Below are 18,319 nucleotides of genomic sequence, written 5' to 3'. Positions count from 1 at the left end.
TTTGCGGTTGTTTCCATGTGTAATTTTATTCATTTATTTATTTAACGAGATAATGCGCTGTGCGTCTGGACAGCGGTATCTTATGGTATTATTTAAATACATAAGGAGGGTAAAGGTCAGTACAAGTTCGTTTTGGAGAGTGAAAGTCCGTCTGTGCTTCTCTGAAATTCTCTTGTGCACCTGAATTGAACCAATTAGATGCCTGCATATAGTTTTTGAAGAATTTGAGCAATGGACATTTTGAATGAAGACAAAGTCGAAATGAAAATGACGTACAGTTGCAAACATATTTGACGACGTTTGCATCATATTTCGATTAAGGAAATTAGAAAATGTGGAGAGAAAATTAATTATTAATGGAATGCTCCTATAAAGTAATTATTTATTTATATTATTGCATTTTATCTATATTTATATGTTGGTGTTTTTTTTTTCGGAAAACGGAGAAAAACACTTGCGTCTGAGTGTTTTGATATGCCCTGGGGATTCCATTCTGTGCAACAAGAGGGCCCCCACCTTACACGTTATCCTGTAGTCAGAAGTGCTCAGGATTGGTCAGGCACTGATCAGCTGGTCCGTTTCCCCGCGGTCTCAGATTGGCACCTCGCCACCCCCCTTCGGCTAAAACCAAATCTCAGATAAAGTAATGGCAAAAACCACTTGGACTATAAAACACAACAAATCATAACACTCGGACAATAACACTGGCCACCCCATGAGTTCCTATTTCGTCAACTCAACTTTTCCCGTGTCTCTACCCGGAGGACAGGAGTCTTTCTTGGGTCAGATACCGCTATATTCCTCTGGATATACAGATCCTTTAAGACATTATCCAAGCGCTACGTTCGGAGCTACCAATGTCCAGGACAAGGTTTACACCTCCTCGTATTACCAGCAAGCTGGGGGCGTTTTTGGGAGAAGCGGATCCACCAGTGCTTGTGACTACTCAACACCCAACATTTACCGAACCGCTGAGCGTTCGTGCGCTATCGGAGGTCTGGAAGACTCGCTGGTCCTAACACAGGACCAGTGCAAGACGGACTGCACTGAACAGGGTGCCGAGAGATATTTTAACAGTGAAGACAAACCGTGTACCCCGGTTTACCCGTGGATGCAGAGGATGAACTCGTGTAATGGTAAGACACGCTTGCGATTTCGCTCTTTTGCATGTCACAGAAGTAGGGGCGCAATTTATTTTACTTTCCACTACGACTCTGTCAACACATAAAAGAAGAGACATATATAACGAAGAGACATAGTCTGCAGTCTTAAGAAAAAGTTCTACCCAGGCAAAACAAATTGCCAACAGATGCAGAAAGCTGCATCCTGAATATTGCGCCTTTTAGAAGCGCGATGCGCACATTCTTTTACGTTTTGATTAGATATCAGAGTGAGATACACTTAGCTGAGTGTATCTCATTGACTTTTATCAATGAGTTTTATTATAATTTCTCAAAACATTCCTCTCTCACATGTAGATAAAATGCAGATGTCAAATCGGATGTCACTACAGTAATCACTAACTCTTAGTCACAAACAGTCATCGTAATAATGATAATGGTGACAATTGTAGTAGTGTTCTTTTATTATTTACTTTGGCCTGTTTGTATGTTTACTTGATGTTCATATAGTGTGTCTTTTTTCACTTTTTTGACAGGAATTCCTGGCAGCACTGGCCGCAGGGGTCGTCAAACCTACACTCGGTTTCAGACTCTTGAACTGGAAAAGGAGTTCCACTTTAACAGATATTTGACCAGAAGGCGAAGAATTGAAATATCACACGCTCTGTGTTTGACGGAACGACAGATAAAGATATGGTTCCAGAACCGTAGAATGAAATGGAAAAAGGAGAATAAAGTGCTGAACTCCGCAAAGGTCAGCGAAGAGGAGGATGGTGGAAAGGCGGGATAAATGTTTAAAGCCCTAGAAACATTGTACATAACATGTAGCCTGTAGTTTTAATTAATAAGTACTGGTCTGTCCAACAAGAAAAAAAAAACTACCTAATAAGTTTCATGTTGACATAAAAAGCTTCAAGAGAAGACGTTCTTTTTCCATTAAAACAGGCGTCTGAACAAAGACGGTAAAAGATATGGGAGGTGCTTTTACCACTGTTATATATTTTGCGGTATTTGGCCTATCTAAACTAATAAGACAAATGTTTTCTCGCTGTTTGAACATTCTTATAATTTGAAAGAAAACAAAGTTTAAAACTTTGGGATTTTAAAGGTCTTACATTGAATGTGTATTTCAGTCCGTTGTGTGCTAGAAAAAGAAGAAAATGGGACATTTTGATGCTTAATTTATTGGGTCGTCACTTTTGTGTATGTGTATGTGAATGCACTAAGAATAATACGTTATCATACTTTGTTAGCAATGTCATTTTGTCAATAAAATGATTGTTTAACAATTCATGTGGTTTATTTTTCTTTGTGTACATGGGCATCTTCTCTGGTATAATGAGCCTTATCATCCTTATGCGTTGGTGAAAGGCACTCCTGAAGACATAAAATATTTCATCTCATAGACATCATCTATATATAATATAATTATTGCCTATATTTTAAATTTAAAATCTCTTCACTGCTCCGTGAAGCTATGATGGTGAACGGGCCAGTTTGATAGTATCTATAAGAATCTCTCTAGTTGTAGCTATCTTTTTTTCCCTTGTAGATCTAGATATTGCTCTGGCAAATAAAAATAGTTTGAAAAACCTAGGTTTATAAGATACATAGTCATATCACTGAATGACTGCGTAAAATCGCTGAAGATTGCTTTGAGAGTCTGAATCATTTTACAAACGACGCGAAATATTCACACTTTGCCTTAATTTATCGTAAATGTATTTGTAAATACGACTTAGTTCTATTCAGTAAAAGCATAGTGTTACAAAATGATGCAGTAAGAAAAGGCTTCACGAAATGGGCAGGTGTTTGGTCATTTTACAGTTCTCCCAGTAGGTGACGCCCTCCGCTAACATGGGATGTGGCGCGCGATGGGGAGGCACCATTGAGTTGAACCTAACGATCATCATTTCGTCATCATTTGTAACCATAGAGCATGAATTACCTCTTGAAGTCATCAGAGAGAATTTACGACTGGTCAACAAAGGCACGTGATGCCCTAACGCTCTCCCATATTTGGCCGCATACATGGCAAAAACGAAGTACAGTGCATTGCTATAATTCATTATTACATCATAAATTGTGCGGCGCTGGATTTTAACGACCAAGATCTACAAATCAAGACATTTTAAAACATCCAAATGAGCTCTTATTTTCTAAACTCGTTCTCAGGGCGCTATCCAAATGGGTCTGACTATCAGTTACTAAATTATGGTACTAACGGCGCTATGAACGCTTCTTACAGGGACTCCACCAGCATGCATTCCGGGTCTTTCGGTTACAACTACAATGGAATAGACCTTAGTGTAAACCGTCCCAACAATGGCCATTTCGGGGCAGTTGGAGATAATTCTCGCGCTTTCCAAAATCCGGGTCAGGAGACCCGGTACAGACAGTCGAGCTGCTCGCTCTCGTCTCCAGATCCCCTGTCTTGTGCCACCAGCGAGTCTCTGGAATTGAAGGGTTCCTCTCCTCCATCTGATCAGAGCACACCAACCGGCAACAGCAGACTCACCAACAGCAACAATCTCACCAGCAACAACAGCACACATTTTGCGGACACAGACGAGACCAATGTCTCATCCGAGACCGACGAAGGAGCACAGACCACCACCACCACACGTACGCAGAAACAAGAATCTGTGGCGAGCTCGACTACAACACCTAACGACGGTCAAACTCCACAGATATTCCCATGGATGAGGAAGCTGCACATTAGCCATGGTATACACATCTCTATTATGTCTTATTTAGCCATGATCAAATACAATTGTTTTGATGATAACAGTTTATTAAGTTCAGGTTATGCGTGGATTAAATGCATGTACGTCTTACTCTTCAGATTTTCATATTCGTTTAGTAGCCTGCTAATGTTTGTCTTGCAAAAACAATCATGCTTAGACGGACCATTAGTTTCACCTAAGTATAGGTTAAATTGAGAATAACCACTCTCTGGGAGTTGACTGCATGGAGAATTATTATTATTATATTGTGCAGCAGTAAAACCATAAAATGCAATGGTACAAAACTGCATGTCGCCTTGAATATAGTCTAGAATCAGCCAGCAGTCCAACATCCAAAATGTAACGGACGTTTAAGTCCGTTTCCGTTTGATGGCTTGGTGATGTTTGCTTATTATCTCTTTGCCCTTGCTTATGCCAGATATGACTGGACCTGATGGAAAACGGGCTCGAACAGCTTACACTCGCTACCAGACCCTCGAGCTGGAGAAAGAGTTTCATTTCAATAGATATCTCACCCGCAGGAGGAGAATAGAGATAGCTCACGCTCTCTGCCTCTCAGAGAGGCAAATCAAAATCTGGTTCCAAAATCGCAGGATGAAATGGAAGAAGGACAATAAACTGAAAAGCATGAGTCTCGCTACGGCGGGGAGCGCATTTCAAAATTGATCAAATCACGTCACAATAATTGGAAAATTCGACTACTGTTACAGCGCTGCACCTTTCAGCTTGTTGATCTCACCTGACGACGTGTGATTTCCCCCGTGCAACTCGAAATTGTCAGCTTTTGAATATTGTTATCACATATGCTAAACTAGTTACAATTGCCATAAAATGAGTGTGAATGTCAAGTGTGTCAAGTTTATACATTCGTGGAGGAAAGCATGTTCCATGTGAGCTATTCGTGCAACGTATTCTAGACCTGTTACGAGAATTATGTACAGTACAACTCGCACTACCTAACTATCTTAAGTGATAGTGTAAAAAAGAGAAACTTTTGTTGTATCCTTGAACTTGTATTGAAACGTCAAGTATTATTCACGCAACATGCTATATTCTTGTTATGTGCCGGGCTTTTTTGATTTCTCGCAGACGATACCTGCGAGAAAAATAATATTTTCGCACTTACATTTGTGTACTTAGGCTGCAGCACAATATTACTTTGGGCTCGTAAGATGTCCTCTGAAGAATGTCTTTATACAGTAGTGACCAATATGTTATTTGTAGTGCACAACGTGAGTTATGGACGTTCTGTGTTAAAAGTTGGAGAAAAATGTTTTGTCATTGACATGTTGATGGTATCTCTGCCATTTTTTTGTATTTGTGTCTAAACTGAAAATGAGCTGATCCAAAAGAAAAATAAAGTTTTCTCTCAGTCATACATGAAAGTCTCTGTTTGTCTGTAGGCCTGTTTGTTTAGTCATCCCAACGCTGGACCATGCATTACATCGACAACTAGTTCTCATTTTACCCACCGGTTTAAATAAATATTTCGCTCTTAAATGAAAGCTATAGGGGTAAATGTGTTCTACTGCATACGACTAATAAAACAAAGGATTGTCCATTCAGTTTTTTGCTGCGCTCCGCGAGGACATTTTGGATCTCGGTACAGAAAAATATGGCTTATAATATGGCAATATTCAAACTCAGCTCTTGTGTGAGCATCACAGCAATAACTCAACCCTTCAGTTTACCTCACAATGCTCAGGGTGAATGAACAGAACGATATTTTACAGGTTATTTTAACAATCTGCATTATTTGTACGAAACACAACATACAAATCATCTACCCCGACTATTTTCTTCTGAAGTCCAGTTCATAACACCAACATGTAGCTCTTGGTAGCTCTAAAAAAGTCACGTGAGGTCCATAAAGTTAGTTTTATGGTTTTAGGGGGCTTGACAATGTGCTACATAATTCACGTTCTTGAATGTAACTGACTGTTTAACTGCTTCAGCGGGATTCTAAAGGTTGTGGGCAGCATGCGGAGTCTTCTCAAACTGGACAGTCGTAATATCCCATGCTGACTTGGCTGTCAACAATCGTTTTCATAATATTTCGGCTGGACGTGAAACGATAAGAAGTCTTCTCTGTACTTCTCAAGTAAGTCTCTTCCTTGGGTACAGAATGGTCATTTAATTAATTGTTTTCAAAAAAAGATCACGCATTTTAGCCAATATACAATTTCGTTCAAAGATTTAGAAGTGTGAGAGAATGCAGAGTTGTTAGATATACACATTATACAATGATAGAAATACATTTGTAAACTCCGATGAATTTTGACCCGGTAAAAAAAGAAACAGAAAGGGGAAAAGTCTTTGTGTTGCTGCACAATTTTTAACTAATAAGTGCAAGGTTGAATTTTGTATTTGTGAAGATGTGTATTTTGCGCGGATTATGGAATATATGTCGTACTAATATTTTCATAAATACCTGCAGAAATATTCTTTCAGATTTACAATTATATGCTTAAATCAAAAATAGTAACATTTTACTATTTAAACAATACTACAGGCAGAGAGTTGTTGGTATTTCATGGTAAATGGTGAATCAATTTGTGGTATAAATCAAGAAATCTGAAAAGTTACAGATATTTTTTTGTTCTACCCACTTCGATGTGTTTGCCTATTATTGTTTGTCTGAACTTGTGTAACATTTTGGAGATAAGAGAATTTAGTTTGTTTTGTAAAAAAAAAAGAAAAAAAGAAGATAGAGTGAATGTAAGGATGTAACTACAATTTGCTCGTGATAGAAACGGTTCCTCGATTCATAACTATTAAAGTCCCATTTTACCCCTATAATGTGTTTTGCATATTGATAGGGGTAATCTGGGCGCTGTTCTCATCAATTATTCATTGGGAAGGGATCACTCCGAGGTCAGGAGACGAGAGTGGCACACATGCCTTCCCAGAGAAGCACAGGGTGCATGCCAAACCGACTAGCTGGTAATCGCAGTGCTGGAATACATTTTCGCTCAACAGTCAGTACGGTGTACTTCTCTTAAAGGCATTTTGTACTGAAACGACATCTTTGATAGGGACAGAATTTACTGGAAGAGTTGTACGAGAAAGTAAATTGATTAGTCGACGCAATGCTAAAGGGATTAGAATATTTGAAAAGTTCTGCTATTGTGAATGCCGTTTCGCTTGAATCATAAATAAAAACAATGTCTGTGAGCGGCTAATTTTGTTGCTAGTTAGATTGATGTAATGTTGCTTCATCACCAGCAGGGCCCGCCTCACACCGAGCTCCCGATCTGGTCTTACTCATTCTGCATAGCCGGACATTCAGATGCTCCAGGTTTTTGCTGAACAAATCTAAAAGCCGCGAAAATGGAAAGCTTTTTTAGAGGGACAGTTCAAAAGGTTTATATATTTTTTTTCGTTTCTTAGGTTTGGTGTGTGATTCAGCCAGGTCTAAACAATATTGTTAAAATATCCTATTAAATAAACTAAGTGTGTAATCATAAAATAAGCATGAGACCTATTGAGAAAAAACAAACATCTTTATGTTATGCTATGGTACGCTATTATTAGGCTATTGAAAATGAAAACATAGCCTACCGTGACAGTGCGTGGCATGGTGAAGGAAGAGTTCATGCTAAGGTCACTGTTGTGATTGCTGCCACCATTTTTTTTAGCTTTTGTTGCAATGGCAATCATAAATAAAAACTGAAAGATGAAATCTCAGATGTAAAATTCCTGTATTGTGTATTTTATGTTATTTTTTGTTCTATTAATATATATATATATATATATATATATATATATATATATATATGTGTGTGTGTGTGTGTGTGTGTGTGTGTGTGTGTGTGTGTGTGACCCTGGACCACAAAACCAGTCATAAGTGTAAATTTGTTGAAATTGAGATTCTTACGTCATCTGAAAGCTGAGTAAATAAACTTTCCATTGATATATTGTTTGTTAAAATAGGACATTGTTTGTCTGAGATACAACTATTTGAAAACCTGGAATCTGAGGGTGCAAAAAAATCTAAATATTGAGAAAATCGCCTTTAAAGTTGTCCAAATGAAGTTCTTAGTAATGCATATTACTAATCAAAAATCAAGTTTTTATATATTTATGGTAGAAAATTTACAAAATATCTTTGTGGAACATGATCTTTACTTAATATGCTAATGATTTTTGGCATAAAAGAAAAATCGATAATTTTGACCCATACAATGTATTTTTGGCTATTGCTACAAATATACCCGTGCTACTTAAGACTGGTTTTGTGGTCCAGGGTCATATAACCATACTGTTACTCTTGTCTAGTCATTTAAAAACATACATTTAAAATTATTTTTGAATTGTTTTTATTCGAACTGAATTTAAAAAAAGAGGATTCTGTTGAATATTTAATTAGTGGTCTGTTTTTGAGATCTGTTTGTAGTAGTGCGATCCCACGTTCAGGAAGTACTAATCGAAGTGTGCAGCAGCAGGATGCCTAATGAAGTTGATAAACGATATTTCGCTTAAGGTTATCTTGAATTTTTCATCTTTAATCGATCGTTATGCGCCCAAAAGGTTGTGTGATGTGTCCAGTGAAGCTGTTGGAAGGCTAGTCCTGCAGAGACACACACGAAATGAAAGTCCGAAAGAAAAAAAGCCATATGCTGAAAACGTAAAATTTTACAAATGGATTTACAATGTGAAAGTGTGTTTACTGGAGGCAAAGACAATAGAGACAACGTGAAACAAGACGGGGACCACTGTTTGTGCAAAACAGTGAGGCACGTAGTAAGTTGACCTATCTCTTTACATGGTTTTAGGATTTCATCCAACTACAAGCAATAAATCAGATTTGCGGAATAGCCTTTGCTTTTGTTTTTTGACAGCTGTTATTAATTTAACGAAGATAGATCTTATTGGTAGGGCATAGTTTAATAACACAGAGCTAAAGAAGTTGGATTAGAGATATTGAAGTGTATGGGAAAGTAGGCTAAATAGCAAATAACTGAAATGGGGATGATGCACAATAATATACTGGTGATACTGGGTGAAAATGTGAAAATTAACTGTTTGTTGCTCAAGTAACAGTTGTTGTTTCCCACAAATTTACAGTAAAAAGTAACTTTTTTTATTTTTTGTTTTATTAACAAAGCTTAACAATGATGATACATTTACTGATGATGTCAGTCATCTATATATACCCTGTAGATCCGAATTTGTGTGAATAGATAGTCGCAAATTCGTGTCTTGGGGAATATGTAGTTGACGTAAACCCAACGCCATAGTGGAATTGTGGATGCACTTTTTTTGTCCTCATGCTGAGTGGTATCTATCTATCTATCTATCTATCTATCTATCTATCTATCTATCTATCTATCTATCTATCTATCTATCTATCTATCTATCTATCTAAAAAGAAAAAAAAAATACTTAACACGATGTGATGGTCTCGAAAATTAGACACCTGATGGCGCTACATCATTTGTCATATGGTGACAAATGCTGTCCGGCGACAACATGCAAAATTTACTACAGTTTAAGGATCATTCACGTAAAAGTTTTGGTCACCATTTTGTTTAGTTTGTTTCTTTTTCGCAAGAAAGAACTCTAATTGTATTTTTTCATGTTCTCAGAGGCAGACAGTACTGTTTTTCAGATGTCACGCAGAAAGCTGAACCTCTCATAACGCACAGACTCAGTAACAATTATGAAACAATTATACAAAAAACTCAAGAATAATACCATAAACGACGATATAAAATACTTGAGGATGTGATTTTTATGTCCTATGACAAACTGTTTTGCTGTGTTACTTAATGTTTTATTATGCTGATTTTACTTTCTTTTATTTTTCTAGCAACAAGTGTTTTCCAATGAGGCTATATATGTGACCCTTTGAGGACACGTTTTCCACGTGTTATTCATCAATCGGACAGGCTACAGACGAGAAGGAACATGACAAGAAACAGGTAATTTTTACCTCAGGAAATACTGTAAAATGTCAGCTGAATTTAGCCTACCTTTGTTTTAAGATTATATAATGCATGAATAATGAGGAACTAGTCAGTTTCGTCGTATTCTGTTTGGTTACTATTTTTTCTGAGTATCTGCTTGCTTAAATGCAATAGGATTATTTTCCACTCTTAAGTTGTTACAAGAGGTATAGCGAATTCACGATGAATAGTAAAGAGGTGGATGAAATAAAAAGTGAAAAGATACTGGTTCCGCATCCCTTATTTGCCATATCACGTGATTCATTAAATAATTAATGAAGAGGCTGCAGAGCAGAAAGGCAACGCAGCCAATTCGTCAAGGCTGGCTTTTCGCCGAGCTAACTTGTTTGAGTTTGGGACAAATTTCTGGGGCTTTTCCTTCGCAAGAAGCTATCCTCATTGCTGTGAACAGTCAAGAGGGAGAATGTAGGAGCTACCGAACAGCATAAGCACCACACATTGTGAGTAAGCCTATATTTTAGATCTTAACGCTTGTAGATACATGCTATACTGTAAATACCGGGAACGGTCTTGTCTCACAACTCGAAGAAAACATGTAAAGGCCAATGATGAGATGGATAGTTTTTCCACTTCTATATCATGAATAAAAATAATAAGCTTTTTTCAATATTATTGTATGAAAACATACAATTCTGCCCGTCGTGACAACTAAACTAGATTACAAATGTAAGGAACTAGTAGTGTCCCTCAAACGTATTTGGTCACTGCGAAAAATGTGTTACAGAATAATTTGTTTTATGTGACTATTTATTTTCTAAGAACCTAAACGTTTATTCTTATGTTTATGTAGATTAGGTACGTAAGTTTTTGTGTATGCTCTTATCCTATTTCTTACCCTTTTTAAGGCTGTATAATTGTAAACGACTATGCTCATATAAACTAACTTAGCCAATCTCGATGATTAATGCAGTAAAGTTGTCGTTACATTAAAGTATATTGTTGTAGGCAGTATGTCTCTGAGTTAAGGACTGGTAATATCAATAAAATGTTTAAGGTTGGATTGTTAAGGCCTAGATGGGCTCGTCTGGCGGTGACTATACCCAGTTTAGGCCGTCTATGACGAACCCACTGCTACAGTGACATGAGCAAAGTAATGGAACACTAGAGATCAACTTGAGAGATCAAAGGCCCCTGGACCTTTGGGGAATTGATCGCAGGACAGTCCCAAGACAGCGGCACTCTCTCATCTTCAACATCACTAATTACAATATCATGCACGAATAATTCGAAACAGATGTCCCCTTTACAAGCGTTTACAACTGTTTTATGGTAAAGATGTTAGCTGACATATTAAAGCACCTAAACATTTTTATGGTTCTTGAGAATTTGGTTGCCTTTCAGTCAGTTTTCAGAATCAGGTCAAGAATCAGTTGTCATAATAATCGTCATATACTCTCTCTCTTTCTGTGTCTGTGTCTATGTAAGCTATATCCTATATAATAATAAAACATTCAGCATCATCTATATCAGCATTTACACGAGACATTATCAACCTATTTTAACTGAAAATAGCACACATCTTTTCATTCTTGGTTTGTGGTAAACGCTCCAATCGTTTGGTATGTACACCACGTCAATACTGCTTCAGAGCAACATCCTGATCTTGCTTAATTTTTGTTTGTTTCGCAGTTCAATTTATATCGATTGCTAACTTCATGAGACGTCCTCCTTTGCCTCCATCAGCTTTTACATTCAGGACATCTGTAATCCTCTTCCAGAAGAGGAAGTTTTCCTTTCAGCAGTCTAATATTTTTCGCTTTAAAAAGAATATGCATAGCGTATTTTTGTTTCTTTATGACGTGTTCTTTTCTAAAGTCATGTTATAATTGAACCGGGATCTTCTGCTGGGTTTACCCGTAAATTTGATTCACTCGATCCTTTGGCTTGTATCACGTATAGGTAAGCGTTTATTGCGTTTTTATCGTCATGGAGAGGACAATATTTTGATTTATATTGTACATATAAAGAAGACATAACTTACATTCAATGGCACTTACAGTATGGCTTCGTAGTGGAGCTAAACATATACAAGGATCAGTGGCTGTTGTTAGCAGCAAGGATCTTATTTTTTTTTTTTTTTATATTGTTGATTAGAGTAATTAGCCTGTGCACTTACATAAAATATATTTATTAGTAAATGTCCCTCTGATTTGTGACTTGACTCCAGCTCTCCACGGAATCAAGCTGCTGAAGAATAAGCTCACAGTTTGTGAATGGCGGAGGATCTGTCTGGGTGATTAATTGCCATAGTACTTTGGCTAAGGTTCAAGACGAGTTCACTGGGCTTTGTGCGTTTTTCTGTACCACTGCACACTCCCCATCCCATTGTTTTTCCGAACTAGTCTCTTTCTTCGTTATTTAGTTACGTTTTTATAACGATTAAAAATAAATAAAGTGAACACAGTTTGACATTTCAAATACTCTCCATTTTCGTATTTGAAACGGTTTAGCTTTTATTTTCCATAACCGTGGATGTCATTATAACCGTTTATATTGAACTTAATTTATAGGGATCTTGCTGTACTTACTTTCGGGATTCAGAGCATTATTATTTTTCCCTTATAACGATTTAAACGATTCGAAACGGTTTTTAAAATTAAATAAAGTCTTCCTTTTTCTGTTAGTTTAAAATACGATTTTAATCTAGCATAAGATGTCTCAGAGAAATATCTACTGTAGGTTTAAATAACAACAGAATAAAAATTGCGCATGGTTCTTTTAATTTTGATACATACAAGTTGTTCATAAAACATATTAATTGTGCCGATACCAATATATTTTTTCTGATACGTATGATTATTTTGAGACCCTGAATTGAATTACCTTGGTGTACGGTACCTACTAGTAAAAAAGAGCAATTAAAAGAAAAATAGGAAAATATGTTCTCTAATATTTTGACATTGGATAAGTTTTCTCATGAATCGTTTGATATTTTGATGCAATTATTTGTGCATGCATTTTTTTTTTTTTTTTTTTTTAAATATATTTCCATGGCCAAATGTCAGCTAAAAATGTTTTAAAACACGTTTATATTGCATTTAGCTTATTTTGATTTTGTGATTTGTTCACACTGCATAGACCATTTTTTTGTCAGCAGCACAGTAAGATATTCTGGTTTCTGGCAGTGCGTACTCGGCAAAAGAAACACTATTCATATCTTCTTTTTCCTTTTAGTTGCGATGATGGATTCATGTTCGCTGACTCACACCGTGTTGCTCTGACCCTGCAGGTCATCTTCCAGCGGGCCTCCGGAACCATACTGTCACATGACACGAGAGGCCAGAGTTTTGCTAAACCCCCAGAAAGGACCAACATAACTGATGAAAGCGGTCCAGAAAATGCAGATAACGAACAACATGAAGAACGTCTGTCTCGCAACGTAGCGGAATTATTTGTAACAAAGTCGTTATAGCCTGCATTTGAACGTAATGACAAAATTCGTCATCCCAAAAATAATGGGTCAGCGACCGCAAAAGACCAGCTTGTACAGTGAAATGGAATACACAGCGAGATAAAGAAAGAGGACGTTAAAACAAGGAGACAAATGTTCACCATCCTAAATCAAGACAGTACTAACTCATCAGTGTTTCTTCCTGCAAACTACCAGATATAACTTCAGAAATCAACAAGTTTACACTTACTGCATTACCAAACTAAATTTTCTTGGATGACAAAATTCAAGCAAACTCCACAAAGAGGAGCACGGCATCATTTGGTGGTGAGTAAATAGCCTCCATCTACTGTTCAGAAATGCAAATTATATAATTTACCAGTAACATAACGAAACTATTAGAAGTTAGGCATAAGAAATGTGTAAAATATGTATTCATATTAATTAAAATATTGTTGATACAAATTGCAAATTATATCCAAATGTATAGAGTAATTGGTTTAAATTTCATATGCTCTTTAACAGCGCAGGAGCGACAAGAAACCCCCGCTGGGAATCATTGCCTCAAAAAGAGCACGTACTGCTTTATACAAGTGACCAGCTAGTAGAGCCCGAGAAGTTCCACTTCAGCCCATATTTGTGCAGGCGGAGACGTATGGAAGTGGCCAGTTTTCTCAAACTTGCTGAGGAGAAAATAAAAATCTAGTTTCAGAACCGGAGGATGAGACAAAAAAGACTGTAAGCTGAAAAGAATGTTTCTCTATAGCTGGACAATCTCTGATCAACAACCCACCACCACTGTCTTGAGTGAGGCTTTAAGAGATTTATTTACGCATGGCATCTACAGTGAAAGGTCCTTCCGCGAATATGACTGGAAAAGTAGGCTATGTCTGGGTATGCTTATCCAGTCTATACATTAATGCGTAGCATTCTCTGTCTCTTCTGGACAGTTTCCACAAGCTATTCTTCCATGTTCCCTAGAGCGTAGCCTATAATAAAGTCCCCCCTTAAAGTGATTAAATGCCACGTTCATGTAATATTTCTAGAATGAATGTTTAATGGTAAATAAGCATTATATTAATGCACTTGATTGATTTAAAAAAACGTTACCGTGGTTAATAAATCAGTCAAATTATTGTGTGACAATGAATAGCCCAATGAATCTGACATTTTAGTGCGTGTTATTTTTATTTATTTATCGCTTCTTGCGATGCTAATTTGATATGATCTAATCAGTTTATCTGTGACTCTTATTAATATTTTTTTGTATTTGAATGGAGAATGTAACCTGTATTAAAAATCAACAAAATAAATCTAATTATAGAGAAGAATCCTAACTAGAATCCAAAGATACGTTTCCCAAACTATCCCAAACTATTCTAGCGTCACACAAACCTTATTTTAATGGAAGATTGTATCTAAGCACAGTTTTAAAAAGTAGGGTGGCCCACTCTCGACAGATAAAAACCTCAGTAGGCAATTGGTGTGTAATTTAGGAACTTAGATTTAAAAACAACACAAGAAACTCTCTAGAAAAAACCTGAGTGACCATTTCATGTCAGTGGTGTAAGTTATTGTGTATGATGAATTTTTAGGGCCTGTTTACTTATAGCTCGCTACACAACTCTAGTTGTCCTCGCCGTCACGAATACAATATAAATTCGTTGTTATAACTGCTGTGCTCGCTTTAATTCACATTAGACCTGCATTGCGAGTTTATCAGATTGATGGGTGGATTCGATTGATGTGTTTGTCATGTAAATACGAATCGTTTGATGGACACCTGCAACGCCCAGAGTGCTACTGCAGGTCGCCGACTATTGGTGCAAAGTTAGTCACATGATCTGTCACTTAACTGATATGAGCTCGGATAGAACTTTGTGTGGTTTGACATATTGCTTAGAGGTTGTAGGGGCACTGGGACCACACATCAGCCTATATTGACCCTGCTTAATCAATTTTGCTTGGTCAGTCAACAATGAATTCCTACTTAGATTATACGATTTATAACCGTGGTGCTAACACTTATAGTTCGAAGGTTGGGTGTTTTCCTATGGAACAAGAATACTTGCCAAGTGCTTGTGCAAGTACAAATAGTTACATTCCCGAGGGACGGCCAGTCGGAGGGAACACTTTTACAACGGCACCGCACGAAACTCATGGCACAACTTACGCACAGCTTCACTCGCAGCAATACCACATCAATATGGACATGGGGAAAACTGGACACACCAATTTTTGCAAGCAAACCCGACCTCCTCACTCGGACTATCATGGACATCAACACGTTCTCACTCAAGCAGATGACCACATGCGTCTTCAGTCGCCTGCTTTTTCTGTCGTGAACATGGGAGCCAACATTGGATCATACAGTGAATCGAACGGCAGGCCTGGCTCAGTTTCTGCAAGCCATTATCAGTCTTATCCCTATGGAGAACACGAACCACACGGCTATGGTTCGTTCAGCAAGTACCAGGTCTCCCCTGACAGCGACAGCGACTCCAAGACGAACATCAAACAAGCGCCAACGTTTGACTGGATGAAAGTCAAGAGGAACCCTCCTAAAACAGGTGAGTTGAGGCTAATTACAATAGCTAACGTAAAAGCCAATGCACGTTGGGTATTATTAAAATAATGTCAAATGAGGATTCTAATCTGTCTTTTTTGTTAACTTTGTCTCTTTCAGTTAAAGTCACCGAATATGGAATCCACGGCCAGCAGAATATAATACGCACCAATTTCACCACCAAGCAGCTCACCGAACTTGAGAAGGAGTTCCACTTCAACAAGTACCTGACCAGGGCGCGTAGAGTGGAAGTGGCCGCCACCCTCGAACTGAACGAAACACAGGTTAAAATTTGGTTTCAGAATCGCAGAATGAAACAGAAGAAGCGTGAAAAGGAAGGAACGGCCCCAGTAATTAAACGTGTGAATCTTTGCTCTTCTGGTCAAAGCGGAGACAACTCAAACAGCCCGTCTCCGGGTGCTTCGCCTACCTCAGACTCTTCCACTGCTATTTGATGATTACTTGCCTTTGTGGCAAACGAACTTATGTTTCATCATTATGCTGTGGGAACTTCTTAACTTATTCTGCTGTTTTAGACATACACTCTTAAAACTAAAGGTTCTTTATTGGCATCGTTTCATGGAGAACCTTGAGCATCCATGGAACCTTTCAAATTCAGAAAAGTTCTTTATAGTGGAAAAGGGTTCTTTAGATTAGAACTGTTCATTGTAGTTTCTTTGGGGAACCAAAAATGGTTTTTCTATGGCATCACTGCAAAAACACCCCTTTTGGAGCCTCTATTTTAAAGAGTGTAGCATGAAATATGCACGCATGTGTTTTATATATATAACGCAAAATAATCAGTTTTGCTGCATTAGAGCTACTGAATTCATGGTTAACAGGGTAGTCCAAAGCAAGACGTTTAAATGTTGTTGTTTTTCTGTCATCTTCAGGTTGATATACTTTTTTGCACTACTGATTCATTCCTCTGTCGAAAGAGTAAAACATGTAGAAAAGACTGACATGTTTACCTGGCCTGTGACATTCTGATAAATAAATGCATTTTATTTTTCTGAAACCTGTTTGTGGATTTAATCCAATTTAAATCAATTTATTGATTTTCCTTTAATTAAAAGGCTCTTCATGATGTTGGTATGATTGTGTCCTTTGTCAGAGGATGTTGCAATACAATGGAGCTAATTTAAATCAGTGTTGCTCTAGTCTGTATAGTTTGACAAGAGGAATGTTGCATTACACACCAGGTGGCTTCCTATGACCTTTTCACCTTTTTGTGCCTACAGGCTCTCTAAACATGTAAACACTCCTTGGCGCTCAGTATAACACTCACTGACTAGATTTGAGGTTTCAATCCTACTTGGCACAGAATCAGCAGGTATTGGACTTTTAGCCAAGTAAGACCCTTGCTTTAAAACAAATTCTGTATTCTATACACTGCCAGTCAAAAAAATTTTGAACAGTTATGATATTTCATATTTTTTAAAGAAGTCTCTTCTGCTCACCAAGCCTGCATTTATTTGATTCAAAGTACAGCAAAAACTGTAGAATTTTGAAATATATTCACTATTTAAAATGTTATTTTTGTAATGTGATTTCAAAGCTGAATTTTTAGCATTATTACTCCAGTCTTCAGTGTCACATGATCCTTCAGGAATCATTCTAATATTCTGATTTGTGGTTCAAAAAACCTTTCATTATTATTATTATGTTGAAAACAGCTGCATAGATTTTTTTTTTCAGATTTCTATGATGAATAGAAAGTTCAAGAGAACAGCATTTATATAAAAGTAGAAATCTTTTGTAACATTATAAATGTCTTTATCATCACTTTTGATACAAAGCTTCTTTGATAAATAAAAGTTTTAATTTCTATCATTTCTTTCCTCCAAAAATATTTTTGTTTCAGATAAATTCTGATCATCTATTGAACATAGAATCTGGAAAAAATGTACTCAACTGTTTTAAATACTGATGATGATAATAATAATAATAGTAAGTTTTTCCTGAACAGAAAATCAGCATATTAGAATAATTTCTAAAGGATCATGTGACACTGAAGACTGTAGTTATGGTGCTAAAAATTTAGCTTTGATCACAGATATGTTCAAAAAACAGTTATTTTAAATAGTAAAAATATTTTACAATATAACTGCTTTTGCTGTATTTTGGATCAAATACTGACTCCAATGCAGGCTTGGTGAGCAGAAGAGAATTCTTGAAAGAACATAAAAAAATCTTACTGTTCAAAAACTTTTGACTGGTAGTGTAAATGTCCTAGAAAATAAAACAAATGGCCTATGTTTGCATAAATGGTTTACTGTAAAGCTGTGGTTTTTTTTTTCATTTAATGTTTTTGGGGACATCTGATTCAGATTGCAAGCAAAGACCTGAGCAATTACAGAGAGAGAGAGAGAGAGAAACTGTTTAACCTTAGATACTATCTCCATTTGCCTCAATTCTTCTAGAAAGTTTGCAAGGACTTGACAACCCTGTTTCATTTCCCTGATCATCTGATGGACTGCTCCAATATTTACTCAGGGTGTTGGGTTTGCGCAGTATTTGCCCCA

At 37.0% G+C, this 18,319-nt stretch overlaps 3 protein-coding genes across 3 annotated transcripts; all 3 read left to right on the top strand.

Moving 5' to 3' along the window:
- Positions 1 to 696: 696 nt before the first annotated feature.
- Positions 697 to 2,222, top strand: LOC141298139 (homeobox protein Hox-B6b). Its single transcript, XM_073828650.1, has 2 exons — positions 697 to 1,136; positions 1,658 to 2,222. Exons 1-2 carry the CDS (start codon positions 716 to 718, stop codon positions 1,909 to 1,911), a joined length of 675 nt encoding a protein of 224 aa, XP_073684751.1. The 5' UTR covers positions 697 to 715; the 3' UTR covers positions 1,912 to 2,222.
- An 895-nt stretch (positions 2,223 to 3,117) lies between these two features.
- On the top strand, positions 3,118 to 5,224 carry LOC141298114 (homeobox protein Hox-B5b). The gene is made up of 2 exons (XM_073828624.1): positions 3,118 to 3,848; positions 4,287 to 5,224. The coding sequence occupies exons 1-2, from the start codon at positions 3,266 to 3,268 to the stop codon at positions 4,532 to 4,534; spliced, it is 831 nt and encodes a 276-aa protein (XP_073684725.1). The 5' UTR covers positions 3,118 to 3,265; the 3' UTR covers positions 4,535 to 5,224.
- Positions 5,225 to 13,929: 8,705 nt separating this feature from the next.
- LOC141298234 (homeobox protein Hox-B1b) lies at positions 13,930 to 16,751 on the top strand. Its single transcript, XM_073828743.1, has 2 exons — positions 13,930 to 15,798; positions 15,915 to 16,751. Exons 1-2 carry the CDS (start codon positions 15,207 to 15,209, stop codon positions 16,247 to 16,249), a joined length of 927 nt encoding a protein of 308 aa, XP_073684844.1. The 5' UTR covers positions 13,930 to 15,206; the 3' UTR covers positions 16,250 to 16,751.
- Positions 16,752 to 18,319: the final 1,568 nt, after the last annotated feature.

Source organism: Garra rufa, chromosome 22 (assembly GCF_049309525.1).
Source record: "Garra rufa chromosome 22, GarRuf1.0, whole genome shotgun sequence".
Taxonomy (NCBI): domain Eukaryota; kingdom Metazoa; phylum Chordata; class Actinopteri; order Cypriniformes; family Cyprinidae; genus Garra; species Garra rufa.
Note: the sequence above shows the minus strand (reverse complement) of the source record. Positions and strands in the feature narration are given on the sequence as shown.